The sequence below is a fragment of the Mesoplodon mirus genome, assembly GCF_964341445.2.
Source record: "Mesoplodon mirus genome assembly, chromosome: 5".
NCBI lineage: Eukaryota > Metazoa > Chordata > Mammalia > Artiodactyla > Ziphiidae > Mesoplodon > Mesoplodon mirus.
In genome coordinates this window covers 53,910,343-53,928,910 of record NC_138980.1, presented here as the reverse complement: position 1 = coordinate 53,928,910, position 18,568 = coordinate 53,910,343, and the positions used below count along the sequence as shown (strand labels likewise).

The 18,568-nt window shown below is 50.4% G+C and overlaps 1 protein-coding gene across 1 annotated transcript in view; it reads right to left on the bottom strand.

The window, feature by feature from the left end:
• The window catches only part of LOC309805349 (Golgi-associated RAB2B interactor protein 3-like), a gene marked incomplete at both ends in the record, with an annotated part of 71,322 nt that extends 53,568 nt beyond the window's left edge, over positions 1 to 17,754 (bottom strand). The window contains 3 exons of the mRNA XM_082623277.1: positions 7,687 to 7,743; positions 13,697 to 14,209; positions 17,710 to 17,754. Coding sequence (XP_082479403.1) covers positions 7,687 to 7,743; positions 13,697 to 14,209; positions 17,710 to 17,754 — 615 coding nt within the window. The remainder of the gene's footprint in view (positions 1 to 7,686; positions 7,744 to 13,696; positions 14,210 to 17,709) is intronic.
• Between the last annotated feature and the right edge of the window lie 814 nt (positions 17,755 to 18,568).

Sequence of the window (18,568 nt, the reverse complement as noted above, 5' to 3'; positions counted from 1 at the left end):
TGGATAAAGTCGCTCTCAAACATGGGAGCGTACTTGAAAATGTCATACTCTCCTCCCTCATACAGTTGTCGTTGCAGGACCCCCATGGAGGTCCTCGACACCCCCACTGAACAGTAGCTATTGGCCGTGTAATGAGGTAAACTCTCACTGCTCATGGCTCTCTTCGTTCAAGACACAGCCAACAGCCACAAGTTGAGTCTCGGAGAGAGAGAGAGAGGGAACGAAAGCACCTCGTCACCTCCCTGCAGGACTCTGCCAGAGTCTCTTGACCCGACCCTATTTATACCGCAAGCCCTTTGTGACCCGTCACCATCGCATCACACACCCCTTTGTTGAGCCTCCAACCCCCCACCCCCTTGGGGCAGGCTCACCAGCCTCCCCCTAAACCAACCACCACGTCCATAGGGAACAGGCTGACCCTGCCAGGGTATAGGTGTGGGTAGGCCGGATAGTCTTTCTACTCAAACGGTTGAGAAAACCCTCCTGCTCTTGTAAATATCTGGGTGGTTTCCAGTCTTGATGTTGTTACAAATCTCCATCATCTTGGCGCTTCTGCTGAATGATGTCCTGGGTATAAAATCCTGGAAGTGGACCGTGTACTTGCTGAGGGCAGGCATCCTATGGGGATTGCTGTTCTCTGTGCCCCCAGCGTATATAGCACAGTGCTGGCAGGAGCTTAGAAAGAGTGCTACCTGTCAGAGTCCCATTGGTACTGTCATTTCCAGGATATGGAGAATTTTCTCACCCATTTTCTCTTTTCAGGGAGGCTAACTTTTTATATTTATATATATTTTTTTACAGTTTTAGAAACTGTTTTTATTGTGAAATATAACACACATTCATGAAAGTGCACAAACCGTAAATATATAGCTTAATGAGTAACAAGAAAGTGAGCACCCTTGTAGCTGCCACCCAGAGCAAGAAATAGAAGCCTGCCAGCCCCTCTTCTGCATGCTCCCTCCCCGCAAAGGGAACCCAACCTTGGCTTCTATTTTTTTTCTTTTCCCCCTTCTTTTTTATTGACGTCTAGTCGATTTACAAGGTTGTGTTAATTTCTGTTGTGTTAATTTCTTCCGTTAATTTCTGATTCAGTTTCATGTGTGTTCTTTGTGTATTTCATGTATAGTCTTTTTCCTATTCTTTTCCATTATGGTTTATCACAGGATACTGACTAGAGTTCTCTGTGCTCTACAGTAGGACCCTGCTGTTTATCCACCCTGTAGTTTGCATCTGCTAATCCCAAACTCCCAATCCTTCCCTGCCCCCAACCCCACTGAAAACCCCAAGTCTCTTTTCTATGTCTGGGAGTCTGTTTCTGTTTCGCAGATATGTTCATTGGCATCGTACTGTAGAGTCCATGTATAAGGGATATCGTATGGTGAGAAATGTTATTTTTTAAATAGGCTTCCCAGGTGATCCTTGTGCATGTGAATGTTGGAGAACTACTGTCTTCCACTGTAAAGTTATGGCATACTGGGGCGGAAAGAGGCCCCCCCCCCAGACCTCCTAGCCCAGTGGTTTTCCAACTTGGCTGCTGCACAGTAGAATTATTGGGTGAGATTTTTAAAACTCCCAGTGCTGGAGGGCTTACCCCACCTAAGTGTCATCAGAGTCTCTGGGATTGGGGTCAGGCTATCAATGTTTTTTTGTTTGTTTTTAAGCTCCCCAGGGAACTCGCAACATACAACCAAGGGTAAGAATCACTGCAGCGGTCCAATCCATTGGTTTTACAGTTGGGGACCCCGTGGCTGCCCACAGAGGTACCATTACAGAGAGGCAGAGTGACCCAGGAGAGTCAGTGGCCCAGACAGGATAGGAACTCAGATTTCCGGACTCCTCGTTGGTGCTGCTTCTAGCATAAAGATTGTGTGCCTTTGTTGAGCCAATGACAACCCTGATCCCCCCGTGTTCTGTTTTATCCTACACAAAGTAAAATAACTCCCAATGGTTTGATTTCCTTACAAGCCAGAGAGAGTTTCTGTTTTCATAAGGTGAACCTCTGACCCCAGCTATGGCCTGAAGCTCAGCCCCGGCTGCAGACTTGTCCTCCCTCCACCCTACGTGCCCTGGAGAAGCCTTGCGGGGAAAACAGGCTTCTCTTTCTGGCAGTGGCTATGCACGTGTGACCTTCGAGCAAGCGACGAAAACCTTTTTCTGTGCTTATTTCCTTGCCTTCTGCAGAGTGCCCATAACCAAACCAGAGTGCTTTGCTGAGAAAAGTGTCGTATTTCAATAACATAGCCTCGTGCTAGGCACAGCACAGACACCCAATAAATACCTGATGAGTTAAGTAATTAATTCAGCAACGCAAGTATACACACCACACAGTCACTTCCCCCAGCTTATCTTCTCCCCAAACTATTTACATATTAAATCTTATTTCAAAAGATTCGCAACCTCGCAGCGAAAATTTCTGTATAGTGCATCTATTTCCAGCCCTAGTGAATGGCTTAATGATACTTACTACATATCTTCTACAACAAAATTTTGATTCTGGGGTCTCAGGCCAAAGCACAATTCGCATCACAGAAGTCACTGTCAAGTCACTACCAGGCGAGGGGACATAGAAAACACAAGATAGCATTTCTTTTGGAGTTGTATGGTTTCCTTTATTAGAGAAAGTAGGAATTGCCTCTCTAGGGAAGGATGCAAGCCAACCGGGGCTTTGTCTACCTCCCAGTGGCCATGTGTGAGCCTTGGTGCTGAATCAGGAATGACTGAAGCGCCTAAAGAAGGAGAGGATCTCACTGGATGTCTTACTTCGAGTCCCCGAACTGGTGGCGGGCTGGCTCTTCCTCCGTCTGCGAGCTGTCCTCCCCTCCTTTGTCACCTTTGGAGTTTTCATGGCCGCATGAGGACCAGTGGGAGGATGCTTTCTGGGTCTTGTCCCCTCCTGTCCTGTGGTGACCTTCACGTGTCCTGCGGTGATGGGAACGTTTCCTCGCTGAAGACGTGTCCTCCTTTCCTTTTTTTCCTTCCAGGCTTCATCCCTGGGGTGGGAGACCTTCTGGCTTCCATCCCGTTCAGACGTGTAGCCTTCACTCTGCAAGGTGGAGACCACGGGGGCTGCGACCTTCCCTTCAGCTCTTCCAGCAGCAGGCTCGCTGGTTGTGACTGCACCTGGCAACACCACGCTCGTGCTGCTCTCTGGACCATCTGCCCCCGTCGAGGATGTGCTGGCAACATCCGCCGAGACCAGGTTCGTGCCCTGCGGGGATAGGCGGGCAGCACCTGCGGTGGCCTGGCCGGATCCGCTTTCTCCTGGATCCTCGATGGTGGCTCCCGCCAGGCCCACGGTCATCCCTGCCGCCGATCCTTCGGCGCCTTTCAGGGCTGCAGTTGATCCATGTGGGGCATGATGGATTCCCTCTCCCCCCACATAAGCACAAGACGTGGCTCCAGTCACGTCACGACACTTGTGAAGCCCAACCTCATCCTGATCCCTTTCTCTGTGGAGCTCTGTGGTCTAAGCCAAGGGGAGGAGAGACAGGTAAGAGAGAGATGACAGAAAGTGAGCTCAGAACTGTCCGCTCCTCTCTCATCCTGGAGCTGAGCAACTCAAGGCCTTATACTTAGAATAACCTTTGACATCACCCAGTCTAAGCTCCCATTGGATGCAAGACCCGATCTATTGCACCCCTGTCTAACGGCCACTCCACTTTACTTGAACAGTCCCAGGGTCAGGGAGAGCACTGATACAATTCTCCATGATGCTATACACTTTAACTTTATACCCTTGTGCTTCTCTCCCTGCAGGACAGATTCCTAGAAGTGGGGTTCCTGGGTCAAGGGATGCACACCTTGTACGTTTTGGTGACTCCACGGGTTGGGCTGATTTGAGTCAGCATGTCGGAGTCCCGGGGAGACACAATGAAGGAAGGACTTCCTAACTGTGAATGATGTTCCCCAACTCCTGAGACTACATGGGCTGGGGTAAGTGTTCAAGCAGAGACCAGACAGTCAGGATGCTGTAGGAGGGATTACAGCCCTAGTGATGAGACCAGTGCAGCCGAGGTGATACCTAAGGTGTCTCTGAAATTCGGCCTCGTGGGACAAGGTGGTGCAGCACTCGGAATCTCTCCAGTGTGGTGACTCCTGTAGTGATAGCTTGTGTGTCCCTGACCCTTTTCAACAGTAGAAGGTATTTCCCAGGCGAGTCTCAGAGAGCACCAAAGGCTATGAAGGACCAGCTTTGCCTTGCTCTCCCAAAGCACCCTGCCCCGTGTTCTTGAGTCCCTGTAGGTGCTTACCACTAGGATGTCGGCATCCTCTGTAGTCGCTGCATCTCCAGTTTGGAGCATCGGGGTACTGCTGTAACTGTCTACCGGTGGTCTCAGGATATAGACAAGCTTTTCCCAATAGGAAAAGAGGTCTTCTTGTGCGTCGGAAGAGGGGCACAGCTGCAGGTAGAAAGTCCGGCCGGTAGCAAGACTCAGGCACAGCTGCTGTTTCTCCCGGTTGTGGATGGAGATCTTGACAAACTTCAAGGGGAGCAGCCTGGTGAGCTCTAGGGTCTTCACGGGCTTGCAACCTCTCCCCTTGGTGATCCCGGCACAGACTTTCCTTGGTCGGGCCAGCAGCATGATGTCAGGTAGTGGGAAGAGGGGGCTGGTGGATGCGACGCCCACAGTCACCGTTTGGACGCGGTTGTCTAGGTCGATCAGTTCTCCTTCCTTGCTGACCTGGATAAAGTCGCTCTCAAACATGGGAGCGTACTTGAAAATGTCATACTCTCCTCCCTCGTACAGTTGTCGTTGCAGGACCCCCATGGAGGTCCTCGACACCCCCACTGAACAGTAGCTATTGGCCGTGTAATGAGGTAAACTCTCACTGCTCATGGCTCTCTTCGTTCAAGACAGAGCCACCAGCCACAAGTTGAGCCTCGGAGAGAGAGAGAGAGGGAACGAAAGCACCTCGTCACCTCCCTGCAGGACTCTGCCAGAGTCTCTTGACCCGACCCTATTTATACCGCAAGCCCTTTGTGACCCGTCACCATCGCATCACACACCCCTTTGTTGAGCCTCCAAGCCCCCACCCCCTTGGGGCAGGCTCACCAGCCTCCCCCTAAACCAACCACCACGTCCATAGGGAACAGGCTGACCCTGCCAGGGTATAGGTGTGGGTAGGCCGGATAGTCTTTCTACTCAAACGGTTGAGAAAACCCTCCTGCTCTTGTAAATATCTGGGTGGTTTCCAGTCTTGTTGTTGTTACAAATCTCCATCATCTTGGCGCTTCTGCTGAACGATGTCCTGGGGATAAAATCCTGGAAGTGGACCGTGTACTTGCTGAGGGCAGGCATCCTATGGGGATTGCTGTTCTCTGTGCCCCCAGCGTATATAGCACAGTGCTGGCAGGAGCTTAGAAAGAGTGCTACCTGTCAGAGTCCCATTGGTACTGTCATTTCCAGGATATGGAGAATTTTCTCACCAATTTTCTCTTTTCAGGGAGGCTAACTTTTTATATTTATATATATTTTTTACAGTTTTAGAAACTGTTTTTATTGTGAAATATAACACACATTCATGAAAGTGCACAAACCGTAAATATATAGCTTAATGAGTAACAAGAAAGTGAGCACCCTTGTAGCTGCCACCCAGAGCAAGAAATAGAAGCCTGCCAGCCCCTCTTCTGCATGCTCCCTCCCCGCAAAGGGAACCCAACCTTGGCTTCTATTTTTTTTCTTTTCCCCCTTCTTTTTTATTGACGTCTAGTCGATTTACAAGGTTGTGTTAATTTCTGTTGTGTTAATTTCTTCCGTTAATTTCTGATTCAGTTTCATGAGTGTTCTTTGTGTATTTCATGTATAGTCTTTTTCCTATTCTTTTCCATTATGGTTTATCACAGGATACTGACTAGAGTTCTCTGTGCTCTACAGTAGGACCCTGCTGTTTATCCACCCTGTAGTTTGCATCTGCTAATCCCAAACTCCGAATCCTTCCCTGCCCCCAACCCCACTGAAAACCCCAAGTCTCTTTTCTATGTCTGGGAGTCTGTTTCTGTTTCGCAGATATGTTCATTGGCATCGTACTGTAGAGTCCATGTATAAGGGATATCGTATGGTGAGAAATGTTATTTTTTAAATAGGCTTCCCAGGTGATCCTTATGCATGTGAATGTTGGAGAACTACTGTCTTCCACTGTAAAGTTATGGCATACTGGGGCCGAAAGAGGTCCCCCCCCAGACCTCCTAGCCCAGTGGTTTTCCAACTTGGCTGCTGCACAGTAGAATTATTGGGTGAGATTTTTAAAACTCCCAGTGCTGGAGGGCTTACCCCACCTAAATGTCATCAGAATCTCTGGGATTGGGGTCAGGCTATCAATGTTTTTTTTGTTTGTTTTTAAGCTCCCCAGGGAACACGCAACATACAACCAAGGGTAAGAATCACTGCAGCGGTCCAATCCATTGGTTTTACAGTTGGGGACCCCGTGGCTGCCCACAGAGGTACCATTACAGAGAGGCAGAGTGACCCAGGAGAGTCAGTGGCCCAGACAGGATAGGAACTCAGATTTCCGGACTCCTCGTTGGTGCTGCTTCTACCATAAAGATTGTGTCCCTTTGTTGAGCCAATGACAACCCTGATCCCCCCGTGTTCTGTTTTATCCTACACAAAGTAAAATAACTCCCAATGGTTTGATTTCCTTACAAGCCAGAGAGAGTTTCTGTTTTCATAAGGTGAACCTCTGACCCCAGCTATGGCCTGAAGCTCAGCCCCGGCTGCAGACTTGTCCTCCCTCCACCCTACGTGCCCTGGAGAAGCCTTGCGGGGAAAACAGGCTTCTCTTTCTGGCAGTGGCTATGCACGTGTGACCTTCGGGCAAGCGACGAAAACCTTTTCCTGTGCTTATTTCCTTGCCTTCTGCAGAGTGCCCATAACCAAACCAGAGTGCTTTGCTGAGAAAAGGGTCGTTTTTCAATAACATAGCCTCGTGCTAGGCACAGCACAGACACCCAATAAATACCTGATGAGTTAAGTAATTAATTCAGCAACGCAAGTATACACATCACACAGTCACTTCCCCCAGCTTATCTTCTCCCCAAACTATTTACATATTAAATCTTATTTCAAAAGATTCGCAACCTCGCAGCGAAAATTTCTGTATAGTGCATCTATTTCCAGCCCTAGTGAATGGCTTAATGATACTTACTACATATCTTCTACAACAAAATTTTGATTCTGGGGTCTCAGGCCAAAGCACAATTCGCATCACAGAAGTCACTGTCAAGTCACTACCAGGCGAGGGGACATAGAAAACACAAGATAGCATTTCTTTTGGAGTTGTATGGTTTCCTTTATTAGAGAAAGTAGGAATTGCCTCTCTAGGGAAGGATGCAAGCCAACCGGGGCTTTGTCTACCTCCCAGTGGCCATGTGTGAGCCTTGGTGCTGAATCAGGAATGACTGAAGCGCCTAAAGAAGGAGAGGATCTCACTGGATGTCTTACTTCGAGTCCCCGAACTGGTGGCGGGCTGGCTCTTCCTCCGTCTGCGAGCTGTCCTCCCCTCCTTTGTCACCTTTGGAGTTTTCATGGCCGCATGAGGACCAGTGGGAGGATGCTTTCTGGGTCTTGTCCCCTCCTGTCCTGTGGTGACCTTCACCTGTCCTGCGGTGATGGGAACGTTTCCTCGCTGAAGACGTGTCCTCCTTTCCTTTTCTTCCTTCCAGGCTTCATCCCTGGGGTGGGAGACCTTCTGGCTTCCATCCCGTTCAGACGTGTAGCCTTCACTCTGCAAGGTGGAGACCACGGGGGCTGCGACCTTCCCTTCAGCTCTTCCAGCAGCAGGCTTGCTGGTTGTGACTGCACCTGGCAACACCACGCTCGTGCTGCTCTCTGGACCATCTGCCCCCGTCGAGGATGTGCTGGCAACATCCGCCGAGACCAGGTTCGTGTCCTGCGGGGATAGGCGGGCAGCACCTGCGGTGGCCTGGCCGGATCCGCTTTCTCCTGGATCCTCGATGGTGGCTCCCGCCAGGCCCACGGTCATCCCTGCCGCCGATCCTTCGGCGCCTTTCAGGGCTGCAGTTGATCCATGGGGGGCATGATGGATTCCCTCTCCCCCCACATAAGCACAAGACGTGGCTCCAGTCACGTCACGACGCTTGTGAAGCCCAACCTCATCCTGATCCCTTTCTCTGTGGAGCTCTGTGGTCTGAGCCAAGGGGAGGAGAGACAGGTAAGAGAGAGATGACAGAAAGTAAGCTCAGAACTGTCCGCTCCTCTCTCATCCTGGAGCTGAGCAACTCAAGGCCTTATACTTAGAATAACCTTTGACATCACCCAGTCTAAGCTCCCATTGGATGCAAGACCCCATCTACTGCACCCCTGTCAAACGGCCACTCCACTTTACTTGAACAGTCCCAGGGTCAGGGAGAGCACTGATACAATTCTCCATGATGCTCTACACTTTAACTTTATACCCTTGTGCTTCTCTCCCTGCAGGGCAGATTCCTAGAAGTGGGGTTCCTGGGTCAAGGGATGCACACCTTGTACGTTTTGGTGACTCCACGGGTTGGGCTGATTTGAGTCAGCATGTCGGAGTCCCGGGGAGACACAATGAAGGAAGGACTTCCTAACTGTGAATGATGTTCCCCAACTCCTGAGACTACATGGGCTGGGGTAAGTGTTCAAGCAGAGACCAGACAGTCAGGATGCTGTAGGAGGGATTACAGCCCTAGTGATGAGACCAGTGCAGCCGAGGTGATACCTAAGGTGTCTCTGAAATTCGGCCTCGTGGGACAAGGTGGTGCAGCACTCGGAATCTCTCCAGTGTGGTGACTCCTGTAGTGATAGCTTGTGTGTCCCTGACCCTTTTCAACAGTAGAAGGTATTTCCCAGGCGAGTCTCAGAGAGCACCAAAGGCTATGAAGGACCAGCTTTGCCTTGCTCTCCCAAAGCACCCTGCCCCGTGTTCTTGAGTCCCTGTAGGTGCTTACCACTAGGATGTCGGCATCCTCTGTAGTCGCTGCATCTCCAGTTTGGAGCATCGGGGTACTGCTGTAACTGTCTACCGGTGGTCTCAGGATATAGACAAGCTTTTCCCAATAGGAAAAGAGGTCTTCTTGTGCGTCGGAAGAGGGGCACAGCTGCAGGTAGAAAGTCCGGCCGGTAGCAAGACTCAGGCACAGCTGCTGTTTCTCCCGGTTGTGGATGGAGATCTTGACAAACTTCAAGGGGAGCAGCCTGGTGAGCTCTAGGGTCTTCACGGGCTTGCAACCTCTCCCCTTGGTGATCCCGGCACAGACTTTCCTTGGTCGGGCCAGCAGCATGATGTCAGGTAGTGGGAAGAGGGGGCTGGTGGATGCGACGCCCACAGTCACCGTTTGGACGCGGTTGTCTAGGTCGATCAGTTCTCCTTCCTTGCTGACCTGGATAAAGTCGCTCTCCAACATGGGAGCGTACTTGAAAATGTCATACTCTCCTCCCTCGTACAGTTGTCGTTGCAGGACCCCCATGGAGGTCCTCGACACCCCCACTGAACAGTAGCTATTGGCCGTGTAATGAGGTAAACTCTCACTGCTCATGGCTCTCTTCGTTCAAGACAGAGCCACCAGCCACAAGTTGAGTCTCGGAGAGAGAGAGAGAGGGAACGAAAGCACCTCGTCACCTCCCTGCAGGACTCTGCCAGAGTCTCTTGACCCGACCCTATTTATACCGCAAGCCCTTTGTGACCCGTCACCATCGCATCACACACCCCTTTGTTGAGCCTCCAAGCCCCCACCCCCTTGGGGCAGGCTCACCAGCCTCCCCCTAAACCAACCACCACGTCCATAGGGAACAGGCTGACCCTGCCAGGGTATAGGTGTGGGTAGGCCGGATAGTCTTTCTACTCAAACGGTTGAGAAAACCCTCCTGCTCTTGTAAATATCTGGGTGGTTTCCAGTCTTGTTGTTGTTACAAATCTCCATCATCTTGGCGCTTCTGCTGAATGATGTCCTGGGGATAAAATCCTGGAAGTGGACCGTGTACTTGCTGAGGGCAGGCATCCTATGGGGATTGCTGTTCTCTGTGCCCCCAGCGTATATAGCACAGTGCTGGCAGGAGCTTAGAAAGAGTGCTACCTGTCAGAGTCCCATTGGTACTGTCATTTCCAGGATATGGAGAATTTTCTCACCAATTTTCTCTTTTCAGGGAGGCTAACTTTTTATATTTATATATATTTTTTACAGTTTTAGAAACTGTTTTTATTGTGAAATATAACACACATTCATGAAAGTGCACAAACCGTAAATATATAGCTTAATGAGTAACAAGAAAGTGAGCACCCTTGTAGCTGCCACCCAGAGCAAGAAATAGAAGCCTGCCAGCCCCTCTTCTGCATGCTCCCTCCCCGCAAAGGGAACCCAACCTTGGCTTCTATTTTTTTTCTTTTCCCCCTTCTTTTTTATTGACGTCTAGTCGATTTACAAGGTTGTGTTAATTTCTGTTGTGTTAATTTCTTCCGTTAATTTCTGATTCAGTTTCATGAGTGTTCTTTGTGTATTTCATGTATAGTCTTTTTCCTATTCTTTTCCATTATGGTTTATCACAGGATACTGACTAGAGTTCTCTGTGCTCTACAGTAGGACCCTGCTGTTTATCCACCCTGTAGTTTGCATCTGCTAATCCCAAACACCCAATCCTTCCCTGCCCCCAACCCCACTGAAAACCCCAAGTCTCTTTTCTATGTCTGGGAGTCTGTTTCTGTTTCGCAGATATGTTCATTGGCATCGTACTGTAGAGTCCATGTATAAGGGATATCGTATGGTGAGAAATGTTATTTTTTAAATAGGCTTCCCAGGTGATCCTTATGCATGTGAATGTTGGAGAACTACTGTCTTCCACTGTAAAGTTATGGCATACTGGGGCCGAAAGAGGTCCCCCCCCAGACCTCCTAGCCCAGTGGTTTTCCAACTTGGCTGCTGCACAGTAGAATTATTGGGTGAGATTTTTAAAACTCCCAGTGCTGGAGGGCTTACCCCACCTAAATGTCATCAGAATCTCTGGGATTGGGGTCAGGCTATCAATGTTTTTTTTTGTTTGTTTTTAAGCTCCCCAGGGAACACGCAACATACAACCAAGGGTAAGAATCACTGCAGCGGTCCAATCCATTGGTTTTACAGTTGGGGACCCCGTGGCTGCCCACAGAGGTACCATTACAGAGAGGCAGAGTGACCCAGGAGAGTCAGTGGCCCAGACAGGATAGGAACTCAGATTTCCGGACTCCTCGTTGGTGCTGCTTCTACCATAAAGATTGTGTCCCTTTGTTGAGCCAATGACAACCCTGATCCCCCCGTGTTCTGTTTTATCCTACACAAAGTAAAATAACTCCCAATGGTTTGATTTCCTTACAAGCCAGAGAGAGTTTCTGTTTTCATAAGGTGAACCTCTGACCCCAGCTATGGCCTGAAGCTCAGCCCCGGCTGCAGACTTGTCCTCCCTCCACCCTACGTGCCCTGGAGAAGCCTTGCGGGGAAAACAGGCTTCTCTTTCTGGCAGTGGCTATGCACGTGTGACCTTCGGGCAAGCGACGAAAACCTTTTCCTGTGCTTATTTCCTTGCCTTCTGCAGAGTGCCCATAACCAAACCAGAGTGCTTTGCTGAGAAAAGGGTCGTTTTTCAATAACATAGCCTCGTGCTAGGCACAGCACAGACACCCAATAAATACCTGATGAGTTAAGTAATTAATTCAGCAACGCAAGTATACACATCACACAGTCACTTCCCCCAGCTTATCTTCTCCCCAAACTATTTACATATTAAATCTTATTTCAAAAGATTCGCAACCTCGCAGCGAAAATTTCTGTATAGTGCATCTATTTCCAGCCCTAGTGAATGGCTTAATGATACTTACTACATATCTTCTACAACAAAATTTTGATTCTGGGGTCTCAGGCCAAAGCACAATTCGCATCACAGAAGTCACTGTCAAGTCACTACCAGGCGAGGGGACATAGAAAACACAAGATAGCATTTCTTTTGGAGTTGTATGGTTTCCTTTATTAGAGAAAGTAGGAATTGCCTCTCTAGGGAAGGATGCAAGCCAACCGGGGCTTTGTCTACCTCCCAGTGGCCATGTGTGAGCCTTGGTGCTGAATCAGGAATGACTGAAGCGCCTAAAGAAGGAGAGGATCTCACTGGATGTCTTACTTCGAGTCCCCGAACTGGTGGCGGGCTGGCTCTTCCTCCGTCTGCGAGCTGTCCTCCCCTCCTTTGTCACCTTTGGAGTTTTCATGGCCGCATGAGGACCAGTGGGAGGATGCTTTCTGGGTCTTGTCCCCTCCTGTCCTGTGGTGACCTTCACGTGTCCTGCGGTGATGGGAACGTTTCCTCGCTGAAGACGTGTCCTCCTTTCCTTTTTTTCCTTCCAGGCTTCATCCCTGGGTTGGGAGACCTTCTGGCTTCCATCCCGTTCAGACGTGTAGCCTTCACTCTGCAAGGTGGAGACCACGGGGGCTGCGACCTTCCCTTCAGCTCTTCCAGCAGCAGGCTTGCTGGTTGTGACTGCACCTGGCAACACCACGCTCGTGCTGCTCTCTGGACCATCTGCCCCCGTCGAGGATGTGCTGGCAACATCCGCCGAGACCAGGTTCGTGTCCTGCGGGGATAGGCGGGCAGCACCTGCGGTGGCCTGGCCGGATCCGCTTTCTCCTGGATCCTCGATGGTGGCTCCCGCCAGGCCCACGGTCATCCCTGCCGCCGATCCTTCGGCGCCTTTCAGGGCTGCAGTTGATCCATGGGGGGCATGATGGATTCCCTCTCCCCCCACATAAGCACAAGACGTGGCTCCAGTCACGTCACGACGCTTGTGAAGCCCAACCTCATCCTGATCCCTTTCTCTGTGGAGCTCTGTGGTCTGAGCCAAGGGGAGGAGAGACAGGTAAGAGAGAGATGACAGAAAGTAAGCTCAGAACTGTCCGCTCCTCTCTCATCCTGGAGCTGAGCAACTCAAGGCCTTATACTTAGAATAACCTTTGACATCACCCAGTCTAAGCTCCCATTGGATGCAAGACCCCATCTACTGCACCCCTGTCCAACGGCCACTCCACTTTACTTGAACAGTCCCAGGGTCAGGGAGAGCACTGATACAATTCTCCATGATGCTCTACACTTTAACTTTATACCCTTGTGCTTCTCTCCCTGCAGGGCAGATTCCTAGAAGTGGGGATCCTGGGTCAAGGGATGCACACCTTGTACGTTTTGGTGACTCCACGGGTTGGGCTGATTTGAGTCAGCATGTCGGAGTCCCGGGGAGACACAATGAAGGAAGGACTTCCTAACTGTGAATGATGTTCCCCAACTCCTGAGACTACATGGGCTGGGGTAAGTGTTCAAGCAGAGACCAGACAGTCAGGATGCTGTAGGAGGGATTACAGCCCTAGTGATGAGACCAGTGCAGCCGAGGTGATACCTAAGGTGTCTCTGAAATTCGGCCTCGTGGGACAAGGTGGTGCAGCACTCGGAATCTCTCCAGTGTGGTGACTCCTGTAGTGATAGCTTGTGTGTCCCTGACCCTTTTCAACAGTAGAAGGTATTTCCCAGGCGAGTCTCAGAGAGCACCAAAGGCTATGAAGGACCAGCTTTGCCTTGCTCTCCCAAAGCACCCTGCCCCGTGTTCTTGAGTCCCTGTAGGTGCTTACCACTAGGATGTCGGCATCCTCTGTAGTCGCTGCATCTCCAGTTTGGAGCATCGGGGTACTGCTGTAACTGTCTACCGGTGGTCTCAGGATATAGACAAGCTTTTCCCAATAGGAAAAGAGGTCTTCTTGTGCGTCGGAAGAGGGGCACAGCTGCAGGTAGAAAGTCCGGCCGGTAGCAAGACTCAGGCACAGCTGCTGTTTCTCCCGGTTGTGGATGGAGATCTTGACAAACTTCAAGGGGAGCAGCCTGGTGAGCTCTAGGGTCTTCACGGGCTTGCAACCTCTCCCCTTGGTGATCCCGGCACAGACTTTCCTTGGTCGGGCCAGCAGCATGACGTCAGGTAGTGGGAAGAGGGGGCTGGTGGATGCGACGCCCACAGTCACCGTTTGGACGCGGTTGTCTAGGTCGATCAGTTCTCCTTCCTTGCTGACCTGGATAAAGTCGCTCTCAAACATGGGAGCGTACTTGAAAATGTCATACTCTCCTCCCTCGTACAGTTGTCGTTGCAGGACCCCCATGGAGGTCCTCGACACCCCCACTGAACAGTAGCTATTGGCCGTGTAATGAGGTAAACTCTCACTGCTCATGGCTCTCTTCGTTCAAGACAGAGCCACCAGCCACAAGTTGAGCCTCGGAGAGAGAGAGAGAGGGAACGAAAGCACCTCGTCACCTCCCTGCAGGACTCTGCCAGAGTCTCTTGACCCGACCCTATTTATACCGCAAGCCCTTTGTGACCCGTCACCATCGCATCACACACCCCTTTGTTGAGCCTCCAAGCCCCCACCCCCTTGGGGCAGGCTCACCAGCCTCCCCCTAAACCAACCACCACGTCCATAGGGAACAGGCTGACCCTGCCAGGGTATAGGTGTGGGTAGGCCGGATAGTCTTTCTACTCAAACGGTTGAGAAATCCCTCCTGCTCTTGTACATATCTGGGTGGTTTCCAGTCTTGTTGTTACAAATCTCCATCATCTTGGCGCTTCTGCTGAACGATGTCCTGGGGATAAAATCCTGGAAGTGGACCGTGTACTTGCTGAGGGCAGGCATCCTATGGGGATTGCTGTTCTCTGTGCCCCCAGCGTATATAGCACAGTGCTGGCAGGAGCTTAGAAAGAGTGCTACCTGTCAGAGTCCCATTGGTACTGTCATTTCCAGGATATGGAGAATTTTCTCACCCATTTTCTCTTTTCAGGGAGGCTAACTTTTTATATTTATATATATTTTTTACAGTTTTAGAAACTGTTTTTATTGTGAAATATAACACACATTCATGAAAGTGCACAAACCGTAAATATATAGCTTAATGAGTAACAAGAAAGTGAGCACCCTTGTAGCTGCCACCCAGAGCAAGAAATAGAAGCCTGCCAGCCCCTCTTCTGCATGCTCCCTCCCCGCAAAGGGAACCCAACCTTGGCTTCTATTTTTTTTCTTTTCCCCCTTCTTTTTTATTGACGTCTAGTCGATTTACAAGGTTGTGTTAATTTCTGTTGTGTTAATTTCTTCCGTTAATTTCTGATTCAGTTTCATGAGTGTTCTTTGTGTATTTCATGTATAGTCTTTTTCCTATTCTTTTCCATTATGGTTTATCACAGGATACTGACTAGAGTTCTCTGTGCTCTACAGTAGGACCCTGCTGTTTATCCACCCTGTAGTTTGCATCTGCTAATCCCAAACTCCGAATCCTTCCCTGCCCCCAACCCCACTGAAAACCCCAAGTCTCTTTTCTATGTCTGGGAGTCTGTTTCTGTTTCGCAGATATGTTCATTGGCATCGTACTGTAGAGTCCATGTATAAGGGATATCGTATGGTGAGAAATGTTATTTTTTAAATAGGCTTCCCAGGTGATCCTTATGCATGTGAATGTTGGAGAACTACTGTCTTCCACTGTAAAGTTATGGCATACTGGGGCGGAAAGGGGCCCCCCCCCAGACCTCCTAGCCCAGTGGTTTTCCAACTTGGCTGCTGCACAGTAGAATTATTGGGTGAGATTTTTAAAACTCCCAGTGCTGGAGGGCTTACCCCACCTAAATGTCATCAGAATCTCTGGGATTGGGGTCAGGCTATCAATGTTTTTTTTTGTTTGTTTTTAAGCTCCCCAGGGAACACGCAACATACAACCAAGGGTAAGAATCACTGCAGCGGTCCAATCCATTGGTTTTACAGTTGGGGACCCCGTGGCTGCCCACAGAGGTACCATTACAGAGAGGCAGAGTGACCCAGGAGAGTCAGTGGCCCAGACAGGATAGGAACTCAGATTTCCGGACTCCTCGTTGGTGCTGCTTCTACCATAAAGATTGTGTCCCTTTGTTGAGCCAATGACAACCCTGATCCCCCCGTGTTCTGTTTTATCCTACACAAAGTAAAATAACTCCCAATGGTTTGATTTCCTTACAAGCCAGAGAGAGTTTCTGTTTTCATAAGGTGAACCTCTGACCCCAGCTATGGCCTGAAGCTCAGCCCCGGCTGCAGACTTGTCCTCCCTCCACCCTACGTGCCCTGGAGAAGCCTTGCGGGGAAAACAGGCTTCTCTTTCTGGCAGTGGCTATGCACGTGTGACCTTCGGGCAAGCGACGAAAACCTTTTCCTGTGCTTATTTCCTTGCCTTCTGCAGAGTGCCCATAACCAAACCAGAGTGCTTTGCTGAGAAAAGGGTCGTTTTTCAATAACATAGCCTCGTGCTAGGCACAGCACAGACACCCAATAAATACCTGATGAGTTAAGTAATTAATTCAGCAACGCAAGTATACACATCACACAGTCACTTCCCCCAGCTTATCTTCTCCCCAAACTATTTACATATTAAATCTTATTTCAAAAGATTCGCAACCTCGCAGCGAAAATTTCTGTATAGTGCATCTATTTCCAGCCCTAGTGAATGGCTTAATGATACTTACTACATATCTTCTACAACAAAATTTTGATTCTGGGGTCTCAGGCCAAAGCACAATTCGCATCACAGAAGTCACTGTCAAGTCACTACCAGGCGAGGGGACATAGAAAACACAAGATAGCATTTCTTTTGGAGTTGTATGGTTTCCTTTATTAGAGAAAGTAGGAATTGCCTCTCTAGGGAAGGATGCAAGCCAACCGGGGCTTTGTCTACCTCCCAGTGGCCATGTGTGAGCCTTGGTGCTGAATCAGGAATGACTGAAGCGCCTAAAGAAGGAGAGGATCTCACTGGATGTCTTACTTCGAGTCCCCGAACTGGTGGCGGGCTGGCTCTTCCTCCGTCTGCGAGCTGTCCTCCCCTCCTTTGTCACCTTTGGAGTTTTCATGGCCGCATGAGGACCAGTGGGAGGATGCTTTCTGGGTCTTGTCCCCTCCTGTCCTGTGGTGACCTTCACCTGTCCTGCGGTGATGGGAACGTTTCCTCGCTGAAGACGTGTCCTCCTTTCCTTTTTTTCCTTCCAGGCTTCATCCCTGGGGTGGGAGACCTTCTGGCTTCCATCCCGTTCAGACGTGTAGCCTTCACTCTGCAAGGTGGAGACCACGGAGGCTGCGACCTTCCCTTCAGCTCTTCCAGCAACAGGCTTGCTGGTTGTGACTGCACCTGGCAACACCACGCTCGTGCTGCTCTCTGGACCATCTGCCCCCGTCGAGGATGTGCTGGCAACATCCGCCGAGACCAGGTTCGTGTCCTGCGGGGATAGGCGGGCAGCACCTGCGGTGGCCTGGCCGGATCCGCTTTCTCCCGGATCCTCGATGGTGGCTCCCGCCAGGCCCACGGTCATCCCTGCCGCCGATCCTTCGGCGCCTTTCAGGGCTGCAGTTGATCCATGGGGGGCATGATGGATTCCCTCTCCCCCCACATAAGCACAAGACGTGGCTCCAGTCACGTCACGACGCTTGTGAAGCCCAACCTCATCCTGATCCCTTTCTCTGTGGAGCTCTGTGGTCTGAGCCAAGGGGAGGAGAGACAGGTAAGAGAGAGATGACAGAAAGTGAGCTCAGAACTGTCCGCTCCTCTCTCATCCTGGAGCTGAGCAACTCAAGGCCTTATACTTAGAATAACCTTTGACATCACCCAGTCTAAGCTCCCATTGGATGCAAGACCCCATCTACTGCACCCCTGTCCAACGGCCACTCCACTTTACTTGAACATTCCCAGGGTCGGGGAGAGCACTGATACAATTCTCCATGATGCTCTACACTTTAACTTTATACCCTTGTGCTTCTCTCCCTGCAGGGCAGATTCCTAGAAGTGGGGTTCCTGGGTCAAGGGATGCACACCGTGTACGTTTTGGTGACTCCACCGGTTGGGCTGATTTGAGTCAGCATGTCGGAGTCCCGGGGAGACACAATGAAGGAAGGACTTCCTAACTGTGAATGATGTTCCCCAACTCCTGAGACTACATGGGCTGGGGTAAGTGTTCAAGCAGAGACCAGACAGTCAGGATGCTGTAGGAGGGATTACAGCCCTAGTGATGAGACCAGTGCAGCCGAGGTGATACCTAAGGTGTCTCTGAAATTCGGCCTCGTGGGACAAGGTGGTGCAGCACTCGGAACCTCTCCAGTGTGGTGACTCCTGTAGTGATAGCTCGTGTGTCCCTGACCCTTTTCAACAGTAGAAGGTATTTCCCAGGCGAGTCTCAGAGAGCACCAAAGGCTATGAAGGACCAGCTTTGCCTTGCTCTCCCAAAGCACCCTGCCCCGTGTTCTTGAGTCCCTGTAGGTGCTTACCACTAGGATGTCGGCATCCTCTGTAGTCGCTGCATCTCCAGTTTGGAGCATCGGGGTACTGCTGTAACTGTCTACCGGTGGTCTCAGGATATAGACAAGCTTTTCCCAATAGGAAAAGAGGTCTTCTTGTGCGTCGGAAGAGGGGCACAGCTGCAGGTAGAAAGTCCGGCCGGTAGCAAGACTCAGGCACAGCTGCTGTTTCTCCCGGTTGTGGATGGAGATCTTGACAAACTTCAAGGGGAGCAGCCTGGTGAGCTCTAGGGTCTTCACGGG